At 43.4% G+C, this 19,095-nt stretch overlaps 1 protein-coding gene across 2 annotated transcripts; it reads left to right on the top strand.

The window, feature by feature from the left end:
- The first annotated feature begins 3,925 nt into the window (after positions 1–3,925).
- On the top strand, positions 3,926–15,624 carry PYCR1 (pyrroline-5-carboxylate reductase 1). Of its 2 annotated transcripts, XM_063120183.1 has the most exons (8): positions 3,926–4,009; positions 4,504–4,607; positions 6,063–6,133; positions 8,054–8,233; positions 10,607–10,828; positions 11,412–11,504; positions 11,882–12,045; positions 12,132–15,624. In XM_063120183.1, the coding sequence occupies exons 2-8, from the start codon at positions 4,541–4,543 to the stop codon at positions 12,274–12,276; spliced, it is 942 nt and encodes a 313-aa protein (XP_062976253.1). In that variant the 5' UTR covers positions 3,926–4,009; positions 4,504–4,540; the 3' UTR covers positions 12,277–15,624. The 2 variants fall into 2 exon arrangements, with proteins under 2 accessions (XP_062976253.1, XP_062976252.1); XM_063120182.1 differs by lacking the exons at positions 3,926–4,009; positions 4,504–4,607 and adding an exon at positions 4,926–4,947.
- Positions 15,625–19,095: the final 3,471 nt, after the last annotated feature.

Raw genomic sequence — 19,095 nt, 5'->3', positions numbered from 1 at the left:
ATTTCTCATCCAGGTGTAACAGAAGGGAGGAATCTCGAGTAGACCAGAGAGATTTCTGTTCATGTATTTTGCACACAACAAAATTCTGTATATGTGTGTGCATGAATATATGTGCATGTACAATCTAAACCATATAGTGTTAGTCACGGGAAGAGCAAAACTGACCAAATTAAATGGTTAAAAGAATTATTGACCACTTCAAATTGTTGCTTACATTTGGAAGAAATCAGCTCTATAGGTCCTAATGTGGTTTGATGTCCTACTACATGAAACCACATTTGAGGGGACTGACACTCAGAAGATTCCAACAGATTAAATGAGAGGGAAAGTATTATTGGAATGTGAGGCATGAATGCTTGGACTGCAGAGTCCCAAATTACCTCTACTCAACTGGCAAAGCCAATGAAAGGTACCGAGGCATTCTTTGGAAGCCATCTTGCCTTCACTGCATAACTTCAGATCTCTACAATTGGCACCCTCTTATCTCCTACAAACTCCCAGAACTGAACCACATTTGGGATCTGTTTTCAACACCAGCTTTTGCTTAGGCACACAGGAAAGGAAAGGAACCTCTCGCGCAAGCACTTGAGTCATTGCTGACTCCTAGACGGACGCCTGCTTTCGCTAACGTTTTCTTGGCAGACTTTGTAGCGGGGTGGTTTGCCATTGCCTTCCCCAGTCGCAGTTACCTTTCCCCCAGCTAGCTGGGTACTCATTTTACCGACCTAAGAAGGATGGAAGGCTGAGTCGAGCTGAGCCGGCTACCTGAGAACCAGCTTCCGCTGGGATCGAACTCAGGCCGTGGGGAGAGTTTCGGCTGCAGTAACTGCCGCTTACCACTCTGCGCCACACGAGGCACCCAAGAAGGTGCTAAATTCAAAACTACTCAGTTTCTTTAAATATTCCCCCCGCCCCATCCCGCCATTAATACATTTATTTCTGAGAAGTAAAATCCCTCTTAGTTCTTGTCCTCAGTCACAATGTGAATGTGATGCAAAATAAGGCCAGGTGAATAATCAAAGGAATTCTTACAAACAAGTATACATTTAACTCCTCTTGCAGTACTCGTATACACTTGTGAATGAATACAATGCAATTTCAATATTTGTTTATTCAAAAGATTTAGGGGTTCATCAGATGCGCATTTTATTACATGCTCACTACTGCCCACTAATAGTTTTTCACGTGTCCTTTACTATTATTGCATTTATATCACACCTCTTTTCCTCTTATGGAAACCAAGGCAGCTTACATAATCCTCCTCCTCTCCATTTTATCCTCACAACAACCCTGTGAGGTAGGTTGGGCTGAGAGTCTGTGACTGGCCCAAAGTCACGCAGTGGGTTTCCATTGCCGAGTGGGGACTAGAACCCGTATCTCCTGACTCCCAGTCCAACATCCCCCATGCCTCTTGCTCCTTGCCTTTTTTTCGTCACAAAATAAACCCATTTTAATCCAAGATTTTTTTTTAAGGAAATGGAATGTGCCGCCATTTCCTGTTGTTTGCAGGAAAAGCAACGTGATAAAAACGCCTCATGAATGGGCCACATTATCCTTGTTTGCTCCTCTTTGTGGGATGGGGGCAGTGAAGCGACTGTGGGGAACCACAATTTCCCCGTCTGATGACGCTTTAGGTATGATCTGCGATTTCCACCTCTGTTTCATTAGTGTGTCTTTTCCATGCCTTCCTGGTATTGCCATTGTATCGGCGAAATCTCTTTTCACTTGTTCGTTCTTCCACTATTGTGCCTGCCCCATCTTGTCCCCTTCTCCTTCCCCCTCCAGTTCATTCGTTCTTGTGGTTGATGGACATTGTGATGGGCATGGGTGCCTTCGCCCCCTCTGCTTTTGTTGTCTAGCATTTTAGCGTTTCATCGGTTGGGCACCATTTCTGAGGTTATGCTCTATTCTGTGTGGGGTCTTCATGCACTCCCCTCCCCCCTTCCTGGTTAAGCAATTCTATGGACTGGAGGAGAACCACTCCCACCCTCCTCTTTTGCCAGCAAGACCACACTTCAATGCACACGCCCCCAAGAAGGGAGGTTCTGCGACATAGTGCAAGTATAGCAATGCATGGGGACAGAAGGGCAGCGTGGAGAAAAAATACTGCATTTCCTCACTCCAGAAAAACACAGAAAATGGAGGGGAAGAGGTGAATTGACTGATGGACAGGGATGAGGTCATGTGAGGATCACGGGGCAAAACGGTAAATAAGGCAGGATGAAAGTGCGATAAAATACTGGCGTGATGGAGCTCTTATACTACATGTTTCAGTTTGCCAAGGTGTTTTCCAATAGTAAAATACACAACATTAAAACATCAAATTTTAAAATGCACACAAGAAAATGCAACACAATGTTCTGAGACACTAATTTTAAATTCGGTTGAGGACCCAGCTGTGAATCAACAATAACTAGGGTGCATCCCCTCAAAAGAGGAAACGTAGTATCAAAAAAGAAGACAGAGATTTGCATAAAATTTGCATGTGCTAATCAATGCAAATTTAGAAATCATTAGAATAATTTAAATAAAAATAATACACATTCCCACATACTGGGAAGCCTGTGTCCACATGACCTGTGTGCCTGTTCTGTCTGCTGTCAGGTGCTAAGCGTTGAGGAGCAACTTCAAGGCCCCTGCTCTCTCTACTTGTGAATGACTCTTTATCTTTAAACTGGACTTCAAATAGAGGACTGTTCTCTGTAAACTACAAGACACGGGCTTAAATCCAGCCTAGTACAAGCAAACTTCCCCTTGCTCTCCTTCCACTTTTCCTCCTTAGATTATAACTATAGACAGACTTCATGGCTTAAAAATCAGCCACTCCCCCTCCCCCCCATCCCAGCCCTTTTGCTTGGTTCTATATATTCAGTTTTATTTTAACATGTTATATTTTGTTTACCATCTTGCCTGAAGAAGATCCTGTCAGATCTACACCAAGCAGGACATAACATTTTAAAGTGGTTTGAAAATGGTATATGGAATGTATCATGGGCCCCAACAGTTGTCAATACCGTTACCGTTATAAAGCAGCAGTGTATTTTATTTATTTATTTATTACATTTATATACCGCCCCACAGCTGAAGCTCTCTGGGCGGTTTACAAAAGCTGTCCTGTCCTGGAGAATTCAAAAGCTTGCACAGTATTTTGTGACTTTTGAGATGTCTTAGCAAGGGTATTCCAATGATATGGATCTTAGAAATTTCCTTTTGGAATGTTTTTGTTATTTTTTTATTATGAAATGTATATACATATACATGGAATACAAAAACACACTAAAGAGAATACATTCTTAACAATGCAGAAAAATTAAAATAAATTGCATCACATGTGTATAGTGTAACAATAGTAACATCTGGAAAAGTACACACAAAAAACACCCTCAAATCAAATGAAGTATTTCTGGAAGGGCGCAATGTTGCCTATGCTTGCGTGGCACCTCTGAGCATTTAGGAAGTGCATTTCCCGGAATGTTCACAGCTGTTTCCACACATCTACAGTTAGGAACCAGGACTTCTAGATAAAGTAATGTGATTTCTAGACATGTGTCAGTCCAGACACTTCCCATTTTAGAAAGTACGTACTGTACCTGACAAGTATAACTTCATAATGCTTCCTGCTCCTATCACCGACGTTTCAGGTATTCAAAACAAGATCGTGAGCGGCCTCCCCCAAGACTACAATTCCCAGGAGTCAGCGCGACCGCAAGTCTATAGTGTGCGATCGGAAACGCCCAGGTTGCAGCAGCCATTACCTGCTGACAACTGGGCGATGAAATCGGACCTTCGCGGCCTCCGTGAAAGCATCGAATGATGCAATGGCAAACAAAGGTTGCTCCAATAGCTAGCAGGCGATCCGCCTTCTGAGTATCTGATTGAGCGCGGCGACGCCGAGGCCACACCCCCTTCCCTCGCATTGGCTGAACTATTATCTCTTGCTGTCGCTTTGCCACGCGAGGCCGCGTTCGCTCTTTTTTTCCCACCGGAGGAGCCACGTGGGCAGGAGCAGGTTGGTACTCTGGGGAGCAAGTTGGCCCTAAGGAGAGGCAGGGGTCGGGGAGAGGCAGGGCAACGATCGGGCCTAATACGGAAGGGGGATGTGGAGGAGAAGAAGAGGCAGGGAGGGGCCCTTTGGAAGAAAAGTGGTTGAAGGACAATGGGGAGCAGGCTGGAAGTGAAGTGTAGGAAAAGGATTGAGTGAGTGAGCTGTGATGACAAGTGGAGGGGGAGTGATCGAATCGGAATCGCCGGCAAGCTCAAATCTGGAATAAGTAATCTCAGGTATTTGGCCCTGTTAGGCAGTATCCAAATGTTAGTCTTACTTAGAATTGCCCCATTGAAAGGAAAGGGACTTAGGTTAATCATGACTAACCTAAGTCCCATTCCTTTCAATAGGGCTACCGTAAGTAGGACTTACATTGTAAGTATGACAACTGCTGGCTGTTTCCATAAATCCCTGCAGGATGGAACCTTTAATTTGTTACCTCTTTTTGTTCACTCCAGGAATCCCCTAGGTCACTTCTTAACAACTGTTGAAACCATGAGTGTGGGATTCATTGGTGCTGGCCAGCTGGCCTTCTCTCTGGCCAGGGGTTTTACAGCAGCAGGTAGGTAGGTGCCACGATGTCCAGATACCTGAGTACAACAAACGGTGAAATACCCTCTTTCATCTCCCTGTTTATATAACTGTATCATGTCATATAGTTCTGAGTAGAACAATGGAAATCATGTGAAAATTCTTCATACTCATAGTTTGTACCCATATGCTTATCTCTTTTCCTCTCAGATGACCTGCCCATATGAGGGGTGTGTGTATGTATGTGTTGTGTTTTTTTTGGGGGGGGGGGGTTAAAATTGGTATTTTCTTCATTTTTTGGGTTTGTTTTTCCCTAGACCTTCATATCATCTCTGTGTGTGAGTGCTGTATTCCAGAGAAGTATTTGAATGGTGTGGGGAGTTCTTTTTGTTGATATATTGCAAAAGTGGGGTGCAGGTTTGAAGTTAATCTTATACATGATTTTAGGGTGTGTGTACTAAACTGGCCTCTATTGAAATTCCACCCTTAATGGTATCCCTGGTAAATTGCCAATCTCTCCAGAATAACTTGTTCCTCAGTAAAGTGTATGCATTGTTGCAAAAATGGTAATTGCCATGAAACAAGGGCAAGTGACATGCACGGTCTATTCTTCTTGTATTTAAACTCCTCCTTGCATTTAAATACCCAGGTTATAACAATCATTGCCTGAAAACAAAAGCCTGGAACCCAGGCCCAAGATTGGGCCTTCCAGAGGTTAACATGGAGAAGAAAATTCCTATTCCCTTTTGTGAAGTTTCACTGAGAATGAAGTAATAAGGCTGGAAGCTAGAAGAGTTCATAATTAGTCACAAAAAGCTGTACACATTGCAAAAGAGAGCTTTGTTCTTCCCACAGATCTGGGAAGCATCAAGTTCTCAAGGATGGCATTTTATGTGCAGATTTCCCAGCATTTACCTGTTTATGTTCTCTGCCACAGATTTATGCATCTGTTCTTCAGGTAGAGGTTTTATAAAAAAACCAGAACCAGTTAGATTGCTTAAGGCAGGGGTGGGCAGAAGATAGATTTGGATGACTGGTAGATCTTTGGATGATTTGCAGTAGATTACGGATTTTTGACTCCCAGATTGTTTAACAGCAACTACAATACGGCTCCTGCTTATCACTCTAAATTATATTGGTCAAATGTAGAAAGCTTGGGGTAACTAGGAATGTATTTTTGTATGGAAGGATGTCTGTTCACTTCTGGCACTCAGAACAAATTCCGGAGCTCAGAATTCTTTAATGGTAAGAGTATTTCTTTTGCATCAAGCTTGGTTAGTAGATCTCAAGATTCTGGTAAAAACTGTAGATTCTGCAAGCCTAAAATCTGCCTACCCCTGGCCTATCGTGAAGAGTAATGAGAATCACATTGACAGTCAAATGGAAGGATATGCTGAGGAGGGAGTGAAGGCCAACAGCTGAATGACTTGGCAGAACAATGGGCCAGAGATGGTGATAAACCAGAGCAGGATTTTTCTTTTTCCAGGAATCTTGGCTGCTCACAAAATAACAGCAAGCTCACCAGACACGGATCTCCCAACTGTCTCGGGATTACGGGTAGGTTGCAAGATCTGAAAAATCTAAAATTTCTCTTTCCCAGGCGTGCTTGCTAGGCCACAAGCTGTTTAAATGTACAGATGAATCAATTGGCTTCCTCTTCTGTGGGGTTTCAAAGGCAAATTTGCTCTCGCCAAGACACATTTGAAACCATATGGAGGAAAAGGTATTGGGGGATTTGGACCAGGTTACTTACACACACACCTTGCTACTCTCAATTACTCCTGTCCAGACTGATTTTCTAAAAATGGACTATTATGCTACAGTTACACATGTTTCTATGTAATGTACAGTGGAGTCCATTGATTCTAACTTTGGGACAATGGTGTCTTGCTCATTTTGGGTCAACCCTGCGAGTTCTTATATCCTAAGAGCCTTAGCTGGTCCCAAGTTGCTGAATTCATCTGTGGTTTGTTGTTTCTATTTTATTTTTATCATGGTTTTCTACATAAAATGTACTCGAAGTGGTATGTAAATATATTTATTTTATTTTAGCACTTTTATCCCGCCCTTTAGCCAAAAAGGCTCTCAAGGCGGCTTACAAAAATATTTCTTAAGACAGTCCCTACCCACAGGCTTGCAATCTAAAAAAAATGACACAAAAGGAAAGGGGATTGGGTGGGTGGGGGGAGAAGAAGCAAATTCAGGCACTAGATTCTTAGTTGCAAAAACTCTAAATACTAAAAATCATAACTTCACGTGAAACATTTGAAACTTCAAGTAACATTTAAAACTGCATAGTAGTGTTAAAAAAGAGAAGAAATGACGCTCCTAATGTCTATGTAACGAAGGGTGCAATCTTTAGAAAAAAGTCCTGCAGTGGCTGGCTGGGGGCATTCTGAGAGTTGAAGGGTTTTTTTCTGTCTAAAAACATGCATAGGTTTGCACCATAAAAATGTTTTCACAGCCAGTGGGAAGAGAGGAAGTCTGTTGGATCTTGCCAGCGAAGGTATTCATAACTGTAGTGCCACCCTTAAAAAGTAGCTCCAGCTAGACACATTTCCAGTGGAGATGAACCTATATAAAGCTAGGCTTATATAGGCAGAGATGGTCCTTGGTCCCAGGCTGTTCATGGCTTTAAAGGTCAATACCAATCTTTTAAATTGAACCTGGAAACAAATAGGCTTAAACAGGCCTAGAAACAAAAAAGGAAACCATGCAGTTAATTTGTCCCTATCACCATGCACCAACCAACATTCTGATGGCTGCATCTGCACCAAGTGCTGTTTCTGAAATCTTAAAAAGTTAATCCAGTATAGAGAGCATCACAGTTGTCTGGTCTACTCTTGATCTAACTAGGGTATCTGTAACTGAGGCCAGGTCCAGCAAGCCTGGTAAAAGGTGCTTCTGGATAGCTAGGGACAATACAGGGTGCAGGAGCACTCCCAGATTGCATACTTGATCTTTCACAGGGAGCTCAACTCTGTCAAGGACAGGCTGACCAAGACATTTCCACCAAGGTTGACAGAACCCCCAACCAGCATTACAGTTTAACCTTCATCTCTGACTCCCTCATTCAGTGTCTGTTCATATGTAAGGGTCAAAGTGACATTGATGGCCGCTGGTATACTGCCTATTGAGTTCATCTTGTTCCTGCAGGTTCTAGTAAACAAGATTATACCCAACTCTTGGCTGACCCCACATGTCTAATCCTGTTGTCTAAGTAGAAAAAGACACGAGGAACTAGTCCTGGTGCCTCTATGCTACCTGCAGTATCAGAAGAGTATGCCTAAATACACAAGTGACATGGATTGGAGGTTGCTATTGCACTCATGTCCTACTTGTGGGCTCCTGGTCAACAGTGCATGGCCACTGTGTGAATAGAGTGCTGAGCTAGATTGACCCTTAATCTCATTCAGCATGGCTCTTCTTATGTTCTTATGAATGCTTCATGGTTGCTCTTCAACTTCTTAATTCCAGAAAATGGGTGTGAATTTCACAATAAGCAACAAAGAGACAGTTAAAAACAGTGATGTCCTGTTCCTGGCAGTGAAACCTCCCATAATTCCATTCATCCTGGACGAGATTGGTTCAGACATAGAAGATCGGCACATTGTGGTTTCGTGTGCTGCTGGCGTCACTATCAGCTCTATTGAGAAGGTGAGAAAAGCCTTAGCAGTGATTTCTAACAAGTCTCTTCAGGGCTGAGTGTGGGCTCCTCTGAAGGCCAAACTAGGAACAGATAGTAACAGTTCTATGTATTTAAACGTGGGGGCTGCCTCTTTCATGGGGATTCTGCATTCATGTAGATTTCAACATTGTAGAAAGAAGGAAGGGGGATTTGCGTGTACTTTACCTCCCCGTAGGACCTCTCCTCAAGGAATTTTTCCCTACCTAAAGTCACTCCTGGTAAAGAGCTTAGCTGAGGAGAAACTGCTTGTGAGGGGAAAACTGGGGAGCTAAACCGGCAGGGGGAATTCTTCACTCTTCACCAGTCTGCCCCAATTTGATTTTAAAATTGGATCCTCACCCCATCTTTTTGCATAATTGGGGCAGTTCTGGGTTTAAACACAGTGCTAGCTCAAGACGTTTTGGCTGCATGAAGGCAGAGGGCCCTCCTCTCCCCCCACTCTTGGGCCAACACTTCTTCAAAGGTCTTGCTGCCCAATTCAGACATCAATTTTCACTTTCTCTCCACCTCTCACGGTTGGCCCTCTTTAAGCACATGGAATGGCTGTTGTGATTTAGAATCATCATAAGAATCTGCATTCATTTTCAGGAGAACATTTTGAATCCACCTGGCTGTTAAAAGAAAGTGGAACATATGATGGCCATATCAGTATGATGGTCAGATCAGGGGCTTAATAAAAACAATCCCTGGGTTGGATCCAGGATCTGCCTTCTGCAAGAGGAAAGGACCGCCAAAGGAAGGGCTTTACTCTCAGAGGTCTTTCTACCTGATTTTGAGGGATTCCCTCCCCAACACCGCAGCTCACTTTATTCAGTAGGGCCTTCTGACTCTATGTAGCATTTTCCAGTGGCTGGAGGGATTGCTGTGGGAAGGAGGAATGGGGAAGTCCACTTCTTTTAGCACGGTTGATCCAGCGTAAATCTGGATCCAACCTACTATATGTCATTATATTGAATGTAATGATTTTGAAATATAATTCAATGCCTTTGAAAACATAGGGTTAATGGGGCCAGGCCGTCTGGCTGCACTGTTACGGAGCCTGTCATCATTTTGACATGCCTGTAACAATTTCCTGCAAATGAAATGGTGAATGGCTTGTTCAGCATTGCAGAAGGAATGCAAATGTCTGCCTGCTCTGGCTTCAGATCTACTATGTCAGGGGGGAAATTTTATGCAAAGTATTTGATGGTAAAATAGGGTCTAAACTCCCCTGGGGAAACATTGCATATTGCTCTCCTACACGAGGCTCTTGGCACCATCCAGAAGACACTTGCAATGAGAGCCTTAACAGGAATCTGCCCCTGGATAGCTTGGTCCTGCCTGGCTGGTTTGCTCATACATTCAATTTAGGCTTTTGTGCTATCCCTGTGCTCCTTCTGGTGCTCTGGTTCCTGATGTTTCAAATAGAAATACAAATGATTTAGGCCATATGTGCTCCCACCAGAGCCTTCACCTAATAGTCTTTGTAGACACCGGACTTTCTTCCACCTTTGACTACAGAAGTTTCTTTCTTAGCCAAGCTCAAGTATAGAGCACTGTTGCCCCATGGGGAAATTCTTTGTTGTTGCTGCTGTAATTATTAATAGTTTGTTTCTGAATTTTTGTGGGTGGAGTGTGTGTGTGTTAAAACAACTTGAATGGCAAAATTCCCATTGTCTCCCACGGACCCATTCTTAAATCGTCCCGGGATGATGTCAGTAATGTATAAGCAGTCTTTCTGATTTTGAGGCTGCTGTCCTTGTGGTTTCCAGCACTTCTGTAAGGATTTTCAGATGTTCTGTTTGGCTAGAATGTATGTACGTAAGAGGAAGGGTGGGATTGCAGGGGCAGACCACTGCAACTTCATAGGGCCGACGCACATTCGAGAGCCTATGCATTTGCCACGTATGCATGCTGAGGGAGGTCTCAGGGTGGGGGACCTCAGGGCCTAAATCTGACCAGCCTGTGGTCCCAATCTGGCCCTTTGCTTAGATCCATTCCCTTTCCCTCGATCATTGATCATTTGCTATTTTTCTGGCTTTTGTGCATGTCCCCCCACCCACATTCTAAAAGGTTGAAATACTTCTCCTGAGGCTTAGTGACTAGCAGTAAGAGCTTTCAGCTAAAATACATTGATAACTTCAGCCCCGCCCACCACTGGAATGTGGCCTGTGAAAGCTTCTCCAAAACGGAATCCGACCCTCAATCTGAAAGAGGTTCAACTTCTCTGCTCTGCATGATTTATAACCTTGCAAAAGCCAAAGGGTTGGATTTTTTCTGCCCCTTGCTATCAAAGTGTTCATTTTCGATACAAGATGTAAGTTAAACACACTCCTTTGTTTCTCCTGTTTTGCCTCTCGAAGAAACTTTCTGCCTTCTGCCCCACTCCAAAAGTGATCAGGTGCATGACCAACACCCCAGTGATTGTACGGGAAGGGGCCACAGTCTACGCCACAGGGAGCCATGCTGAAGTGGAAGATGGAAAGCTCTTAGAGCAATTGATGGCTAGTGTGGGCTTCTGCACAGAGGTGGAAGAAGACTTGATCGATGCAGTCACTGGGCTCAGTGGCAGTGGACCTGCTTATGTATGTGCCATTTCTTACCTGTATGTGACAAAAGGAACTTCTTAGGCAAAAGGGGGGGGGGGTTAAATGCAGAGAGGAAGGTACCTTATATTGAGTCAGACAATTCCATCTACCTCAGTATTGTCAACACTGACTGGCAGCAACTCTCCCAAGTTTTCAGGCAGGAGTCTTTAGCAGCACTACTTGGGGTCAGGCTTTATAGTGACATGTCTAGTCTCCAGATCATTAGAGCTATTGATTTCTAGCCTCAGTGAATCCATTAGCAACTGGTCTTTGGATGGCTCTGAGTGCTTGATGGATGAATGTTAATATAACAAAATTCCATGGTCCCAGCCAAGATTTGGATAGAAACAGTCCCCAAGATAAACAATTTGTCTCTGGACTAGGGTGGGTGTGGTTTATATTCACAACTAACACGAGGTTTGCTTTCCTTGGGGTGCCCATCCCGGCTTTCTTGGAGAGGGGAGGTGGCAGTTAGGAAGAACCTGTCCCATTAAGTATAGATGGTCCAGCATTGCTATTTTTTCCTGGTTACATTTCACCTTCAGAGACTATAACTTTCCTTTCCTTTTTGGTCTCTTAGGCATTCACAGCCCTGGATGCTCTGGCAGATGGAGGGGTGAAGATGGGCCTTCCTCGCAGGCTTGCAGTCCGGCTGGGAGCACAGGCCTTGCTGGTCAGTTTGTCATGTTGTATGCATCTTCTTCAAGCCAGACCTGCTCTGCCTTGGTCGAAAATATCGCCCAACATTTTTGCACCACTTGGGTTTTGTGTCTAAATCGATTTCTTGTCAAAATGACAAACGGGAACCGGGGGCCCAGAGGATACTGATGCTGATTTCATCATGTGTGATGCACAGCAGGCTCCTTTTAATCTTATCATTTTGAGGAAGGGACCAGATGTTGGATGCTTCCACCTTGTGTAATTCTGAATAGGAATCTTCAGTATTTTCCTAGAAATAAGAAGTTGGGATTTTTAAAAAAATGAAAAGAGGTTAAAACTGTTACTGCTAATTTCTATCGAGCTTTTTAACTCTTTTTCCCAATACTGCAGGGAGCTGCCAAGATGCTGTTGGACTCTGAGCAACACCCTGGACAACTGAAGGACAACGTTTGCTCACCAGGGGGCGCAACCATTTATGCCCTGCACTTCTTGGAGAGTGGTGGGTTCCGCTCTCTGCTCATCAACGCTGTGGAGGCGTCCTGCATCAGGACAAGGTACTCACAAGCCTGGAGGTGGGGAGTAGTGGCCCCCTCTTAGCTGTGTCCTCTGAGCTGCTAATGAGTTTTCTGTCTCTCGACAGGGAGCTGCAGTTCATAGCTGACCAGGAAAAAGTCTCACCGGCTGCCATTAAGAAGACTTTAATGGATAAAGTGAAGCTTGAGTCTTCCTCTGCCAACAAGGTCAGCCTATTCAACAAGAAGAATCCTGGCAACAAGAAGTACTGAGGAGGCCAGGGCCTTCCCTGGTCGTGCTTTTCTTTCTCTTTCAAGGGAATCTGTAGCTCAAGCTATTGTGGGGGTGGGGGAGGGAGGCCTACCCTGAACTGGAGGCTGCAGGAGAAAGGAATAGTAGCATCCAGATGTAATGATTAAAGAGTAGTAGGGCGGCCAGTATTTTTTGGAGCTGATGGGGAGGCAATGTCACCAGCACTTTCTACAGGGGAGTGTGGATGTACATCTTCTGAATCAGACAGATTTATCTCTTTTTTTTTGCTTATTTAATTTTTTATCCCATGCTTCCTCTGTGGAACTCCTTTTCCATTTATTCTCACAACAACCTTGTGGGGTCGGTTTTACCTTAGGGACAGTGGTTGGTCCAGAGAGCTTTATGACTAAGCTGAGGCTGAGACCCAGGTATTCTCAGTCTAGCTCTTACAGCTTATTAATAGAGCAGAGACTTGAGCCAAACCAGGTCCTTCAAGCCTTGATATAGCCCTCATGTATCCCATTCTCAACAAAGAGTGGCTACTGTCCAGTCTGCAGGACATTCTGGATTTTGGTTGTGGTTGCCTTGATGATTTTTAATCCTTGTTGCAAAGTTTACTACAGCTGTTTCTGCTTTGCTTGATCTTCTCAGACTGCATTAGGGACCGACCACCACTTTCCCTGAGTGTTCCAACTAAACAACTACCAGACTTCCCACAGTAGGAAAATAAAATATATCACAATCTTTCTTTCTCTGCCTCCTTCCATCTTCTCTTACTCAAGTTGGACCTCCATTTTGGTTGTGTCTACGCTCTTATCCTAAAAGCCAATGTGGTGTCGCTTTGGATTACAAGTCAAGTGTCTGTAGTAGCTTGGTTCTCTAAGGAAGCTGCCTTCTGACAGGTCAAACCATGAGTCTATCTAGCTCAGTACTGTCTGTATGGCTGGCAGCAGCCCTCCAGAGTCCCTGGCAGAGATCTATCCCATCACGGATGCACCAGGAACTAAATCTCTTAGTGATGTGACTAGAATTTGTTCAGTTCACATGGTGAGATGGAAATTATTCATGTTACAGTTCTGACTTCCATAGTTGGAGCAGATCATTTCTGTGGGTCCATTTTTTGTTACATTGGCAATAACCAATAAGTACTATGATTTATGATTTATTTATTTATTACATTTATATCCCACCTTTTCCTCTTGCAAGGAACCTAAGGGCAGCTTACATGGTCCACCTCCTCATTTTATCCTCACAACAACCCTGTAAGATAGGTTAGGCTGAGGCCTGGTTTGACCGTAATGACAACCCAGAGTATGGGTTGAGTACATGTTGTCATTGAATTGTTGGTTGCCATAGCATGGGTTGTTATGTGCAACATGAACAACCAAGAGTTCACAACCCAACAAAAAGTTATGGGTTTTCTTCCTGTGTTGTTTCATAATTAACAATCAATAGTTAAGCCACATGCAGGGTTTGCATGTAACGACAATCCACTCAGCCTATACTCTGGGTTGTTACATGCAAACCAGGCCGCTGACTGGCCCAAAGTCGCACAGTGAGTTTTGTGGGTGAGTGGGGACTAGAACCCAGATCTCTCGAGTCCCAGTCAAACACTAATCACTACACCACACTGGCTCTCATAGTATGATGCAAGCATGAAAGAACTATTAACTAGATGTAGTCACGATGGAAGTTTCAGCTGCCAAATTTCACTTGCAACTTCCCTCTAGTACTCATAGAATCATAGAATAGTAAGAGTTGGAAGGGGCCTACAAGGCCATCGAGTCCAACCCTCTGCTCAATGCAGGAATCCACCCTAAAGCATACCTGACAGATGGTTGTCCAGCTGCCTCTTGAATGCCTCTAGTGTGGGAGAGCCCACAACTTCCCTAGGTAACTGGTTCCATTGTTGTACTGCTCTAACAGGAAGTTTTTCCTGATGTCCCCTTTTCTAAATGAGGATTGAGGCTTTATGCTTGCTGAAGGCTGCGCAATGGAACAAGAAGTCAGAAGCTGTGACTTGCAGATAGACTTGAAATCTGAGGTACTTGGTAGAGTGAGGTACAGGATAGATTCCTCCCTGCTTCCCCTCAATAGGTGCTGCCTGCACCTGCCAGGCGCAGTGTTCAATACTGTTCTTGAGCAGAGCAAAGCACCACCCTTTCCTTGTGCTGAAGAAGGCAGAACTTCTTTTGCCCCTTGGTCTTAGTGATGCCTCCCCCTACCACTAACAGAACTTACATCGCTTCAGAGCTTGGAGACAGGCATCTTGCTCTGGGCCACTCTGTAGGTTTGGCATTAACGTATTGCAGAGGAGCTGAAAGATTGCTGATGCCCCATTCCATCCTGATCTTTGCCCATTTCCTGACTGGGCTTTCTGCCTCTCTCCCCTTCTCTTGTGTAATGTGTCACTTTTTTAATGCTTACTACTTTCTGGTTCAGGCATAAGAGGAAAGCGTGGTTTTCCACTATGCGTGAGCTTGCTCAGGATCACAAACTGCCCTCTCCCCTCTTTTTTAGCTGCTCTGGGAAGGAGATCAGAAGCATCTACTTCTGTTTTTAAACAAATTGCAGTTTCCTTTACATTTAAATTCAGGAAATTGTTTAAACAGTGCTTTAGTGAGGATAAGCCAGGATCAAACTGATTTTCCGTTATGTTTGAACCAGGCCACTATTTCAACTGTACATTTGTCTTCTTAGCACCTTTGAGGGTGCTGTCCTTGTATACAGATCAGGGAAAAATAGCTTTTTTGCTATAGACAATTGCTGCAGCCCAAGTACTGTACCTCTGGGAAGCTTTAAATGTAATACCTTGTGATCACTTTTTAAAAATAATGCTTATTGCTATCCATCACTTGTTTACTTCAAGGTGCTAAGCAACTGAATTTCAAAACATTTTCTTTCTCCCCTTCCCCCGCCCCAGAAAGAAATCCTGTCACTCACCTAGGCCCTTGCCCCTCTTACCTTCCTTTATGGCAATGATTGAACAAGGAACCTTGCTACTGGTGGGGAAGAAATACGGCTGGCCAGTGTCATAGGTGAAGGAAGATCAGTTTGCTTTGGCCAGGATGGTTTTGAATTTGATGCATAGCTGATGCCATACGTGTAAGGTATTCAGTATATAGCCCAGGTTATCTCAGGCTTATCGGGTTTGAAGCTTGTTGTATGGTCATCTGTGTTTGGGTATGATTGACATTTGAGAACACACTTTAAAATGCTGGGTCATCAGTCTCTCCTAGAGACTTGTCAGGTTTCCTAGTTCCTACTTGTTGGGAGGTGTGGGGGCAGGTAGCCTATGTTCAGTCTCTCTAAGACACATTTTCTTCACATTCCTCTTTGGAGAATAAATTCTGTGCTTTTCAGCCTGAGACTTGGTGTGTGATCTGTGTGTTTATTCATTCACTCCTTCATTTTATTTAATACGTTTCTACATTGCGTTTCTGCCAAGGCACCCAACACAGTTTACAATTTTTAAATACTGAAATAAACCAAAGTTAACCCAACCACTCACCAGAATATTGTTCTCTCAACCCAACTGGCTTCTCTTCTGCCTTCCCTCAGGGCACCCAGGTCTTAAGTAGCTCCAGGGAAGATGAGGAAAGAGGCTCTCAGACCAGTTGAAGGTCTCTTCAGGAGCTGATGGCATGAGCTCCACGGCCTGGGTGTCTCCTCTTTTATTATATGTATCCCTTGCCATTGGTAGGGTTACTGGTCCTTTTCAGTTGGGCGAGATTGGCCTTTTGGGGGAGCTGGGGGTGGCAACGGCCGACAGAAAGCTCTGGCGTGGGCTGGTCCATGAAGTCACGAAGAGTCGGAAACGACTGAACGAATAAACAACAAATGGGAACTTTGCTTCTAGGGCTTTAATTTTACTTTCTCTCTGAAAGGAGAATATGGATGTTCCTTTAAAAAAAACACCACAACTATGGCCAGCTTGTGGTGATCACATCTATGTAGAGCAATACTTCTATCAGGGTAGCAGTTCAAATCCTGGATGGGTAATGGGTCCACCAGGTTTAGGATACAATCCTATTCATGTTTAGGCAGAAAAAAAGTCCTATAATTTCCAACATGCCCCAACCAGAACTGAGATGTATTCAAACTTGTCCGTTCTGCCTGATGAAGACCTCTGTGTAATTGAGAACTTCACTATACCACTACAAATAGAAGTATCCTTCTGACTTATTGGTGTGTTGTTGTTTTTTTAAAAAAGGCTTGTAAGTCTTTGAAGAAGTTTGAAGGTACAGTACTTCAACTAATATTTCTGATAATGCATTTAAAAACATTGTGTTGATCCTTGCCCTATAACTTCAGATCATGAGACATAGTTCAGGACTACAATTCCACAGAGTTAGATTCATTGAAGCAGATTAATGACTTTAGATGCATGTAATGTGGTATTGGACTGTGGCTTTTTTAATGTCTCCTTTATGGTACTACAAAATCATTTTCTGATAATGTTATTGATTTTCTTGCTTGTTTTTAAAGGTGCTGAAATTATAATCAGTTTTACTTTTTTGTGGAACTTCTTGAAAAGCTTTGATTCCTAAACAACACTTTTCACATGTTACTTGTGTTTACTGCTCCTGGATGTGTCTGTGTTGCTGTAGCCTTCATAATTCCTGCTACTACAAGTGGGGAAACATAAGGGATAGATTTTTATATGCGGAGTTACTTGTAAGGCCTGCTGGTCAAATCCCAATAACTGCAAGCTCTGAAACAACCATGTGTACTAACCATAAGAAAGGAATGCTGAACTGATTCTTCCCTGATTTTAAACATGTTGTACAAGATGTTCCACCAGAGGGAGGGCTTACATAATTTAAATATGCAGTCCTTTACTGATAAATTGCTATAAGGCTGCAGTCCTAAGCACTGCAGGGGGAAGAAGAGGGGAGAGTCTTGATGCATGAGCGAGACATCTCTTTGCACGGTATTTCGCCCATATCTACATGGAAGTAAGTTCCATTGAATTCAATGGCGCCACTCCTGGATGTGTAGGTATAGGATTGCAGCCACAGTATGTCACACTTATGCATAAGCCTCAGTCCAGTCCCAGGGGATTGGGTATACTGTGTGTATATTATAAAGCAGCGGGGAAAGAATTATGTGTTCTTGCAAAAGTTTTGTCCCCTTAACCTGTCATTTCTAAATAAATGCAGGGGACTTTTTTCCTATCCCTTCCACCCTGGAGCCCCTTCTGCTGCAATCAGCAGGAATCATATGTAAATAATATTTTGTTTTTCTTTGAACAGACAATACTGATAAAGGATAAAAATGTGGTTGCTTGATCACACTGTACAATTGAATTTTCACAAGATGTATGATTTTTGTACTTGCCATTTGCTGTGCTTTTGTGCTCACATTTTGAAGTCTGATGGGCTTGTATCACCCTTGCACAAGCGGCAGAAGTTTCTTTTATTTCTTTAACATGTCTGTCATTTAAACACTGTGCCATAATGTCAACAAGCATAGCAAACCCAGAAGCTCGCAAAGAAGCTTCTTATATAAAACTTTACCAAAATAGGTTGCAAAATCACAGAATGACTGATCATCACCAGTTGAAGTAGCGACTGATTGAAATAGCATACATGTTTGTTTGAATGAATGTGGGTGTGAGAATGAGAATAGGGTGTGTTTTAAGTGTAGCTGTTGCATACTTGGGTCTATGAAATAACATATGGTGTGAATGAGTAGAACAGAGCGTATAGTACAGATATGAATGTCCTGTAGTATAGATATGAATGCCCTGTATACAGAAAAACATAAATAAATGACTAAGTGTGAAAGAATACAGTGTGTGACAAGGAGAGAATATTGGTGCAGAGAGCTGTGTATATGCAGTTCCTATGGGGTAGGTCGCTTTACAATTAGAGAAGATGCGATCTGAGACACCCTTCTTGCTTGGGTCCTGCCCCTCATGGTCATCCTCTCTCTCTCCTGCTGCCCCATGGACATGTGAACACCTCTGTACCCTGGGTAGTAATTCTGTGTTGCAGCCTATAAAGTCAGAAATGCTGGGAAGTTGGTCAGGAATTCAACTCCCAGCATTCCTGACTATTGGCTATGCTAGCAAGGGGCTTCTGGGAGTTGAAGTCCAAAAAACCCAGCAGTTTACCTTCTGCCCACCCCTGCTCTCAGGGACAGAGAAAAGCAGCTTGTTTCCCATCGAGGATCAGTGACCAAACAACCTGTCAAAACTCCAGGCTTCCACAGAATTCAAGTTGTATTTTTCGTGCCGTAAGTTATTCAGTGACATCTCTGGGTGTGTTTTTTTTTAATACAGTCCATATCCTTGTCATAACTCTTTCCCCTCCCCACAGTATTTCAACCAATGCCCATGCTCTCCTTTGTTACAACTTTGATGCCCCTTTCCCACTCCATATGTATGATGCACTTTATGGGTGATCCTTGTGAAGAAGGTTGGGTTACCTGTCTGTAGACAATGGCTGCTCATTAGCAGTGAAACAGAAATCCAGGTCAAAACCGGAAAAGCATCCCAGTAAAGTTATAGAAACTAATAATGCAATGAAGCCTGCTACAGATGCTGACATGGAATTATTCTGTCAGTAAACCACTTGACAACAGCAAAATTGTGCAAAATCAAGGCAGAATCTTAAAGAAACAAGTAACGGCAGCCTGGAAGCTGGCACAGATTAGGCACAATGTTTATTTCTAAGAAGGATATGTTTGTCACTGCCTGGGAAAGATTGAGACAAGGTTTTCTGTGCTATGGTTCTAATAAGGAATGGTGGAAAACAAATTTATTTGGGTTATTGGGAAAAAATTTCCAACAAAAATTTGTGCCTGATCATGAGCGAAAAGGGAGAACAAAATTG

Source organism: Elgaria multicarinata, chromosome 3, assembly GCF_023053635.1.
Source record: "Elgaria multicarinata webbii isolate HBS135686 ecotype San Diego chromosome 3, rElgMul1.1.pri, whole genome shotgun sequence".
NCBI lineage: Eukaryota > Metazoa > Chordata > Lepidosauria > Squamata > Anguidae > Elgaria > Elgaria multicarinata.
Note: the sequence above shows the minus strand (reverse complement) of the source record. Positions and strands in the feature narration are given on the sequence as shown.

Excerpts from the sequence above, each read along its gene's own strand:
- PYCR1 (XM_063120183.1), top strand. The coding sequence starts at position 4,541 with ATGAGTGTGGGATTCATTGGTGCTGGCCAGCTGGCCTTCTCTCTGGCC. Across the intron at positions 6,134-8,053 it reads CAACTGTCTCGGGATTACGG|AAAATGGGTGTGAATTTCAC; the intron begins GTAGGTTGCAAG and ends TCTTAATTCCAG. Across the intron at positions 11,505-11,881 it reads TGGGAGCACAGGCCTTGCTG|GGAGCTGCCAAGATGCTGTT; the intron begins GTCAGTTTGTCA and ends CCAATACTGCAG.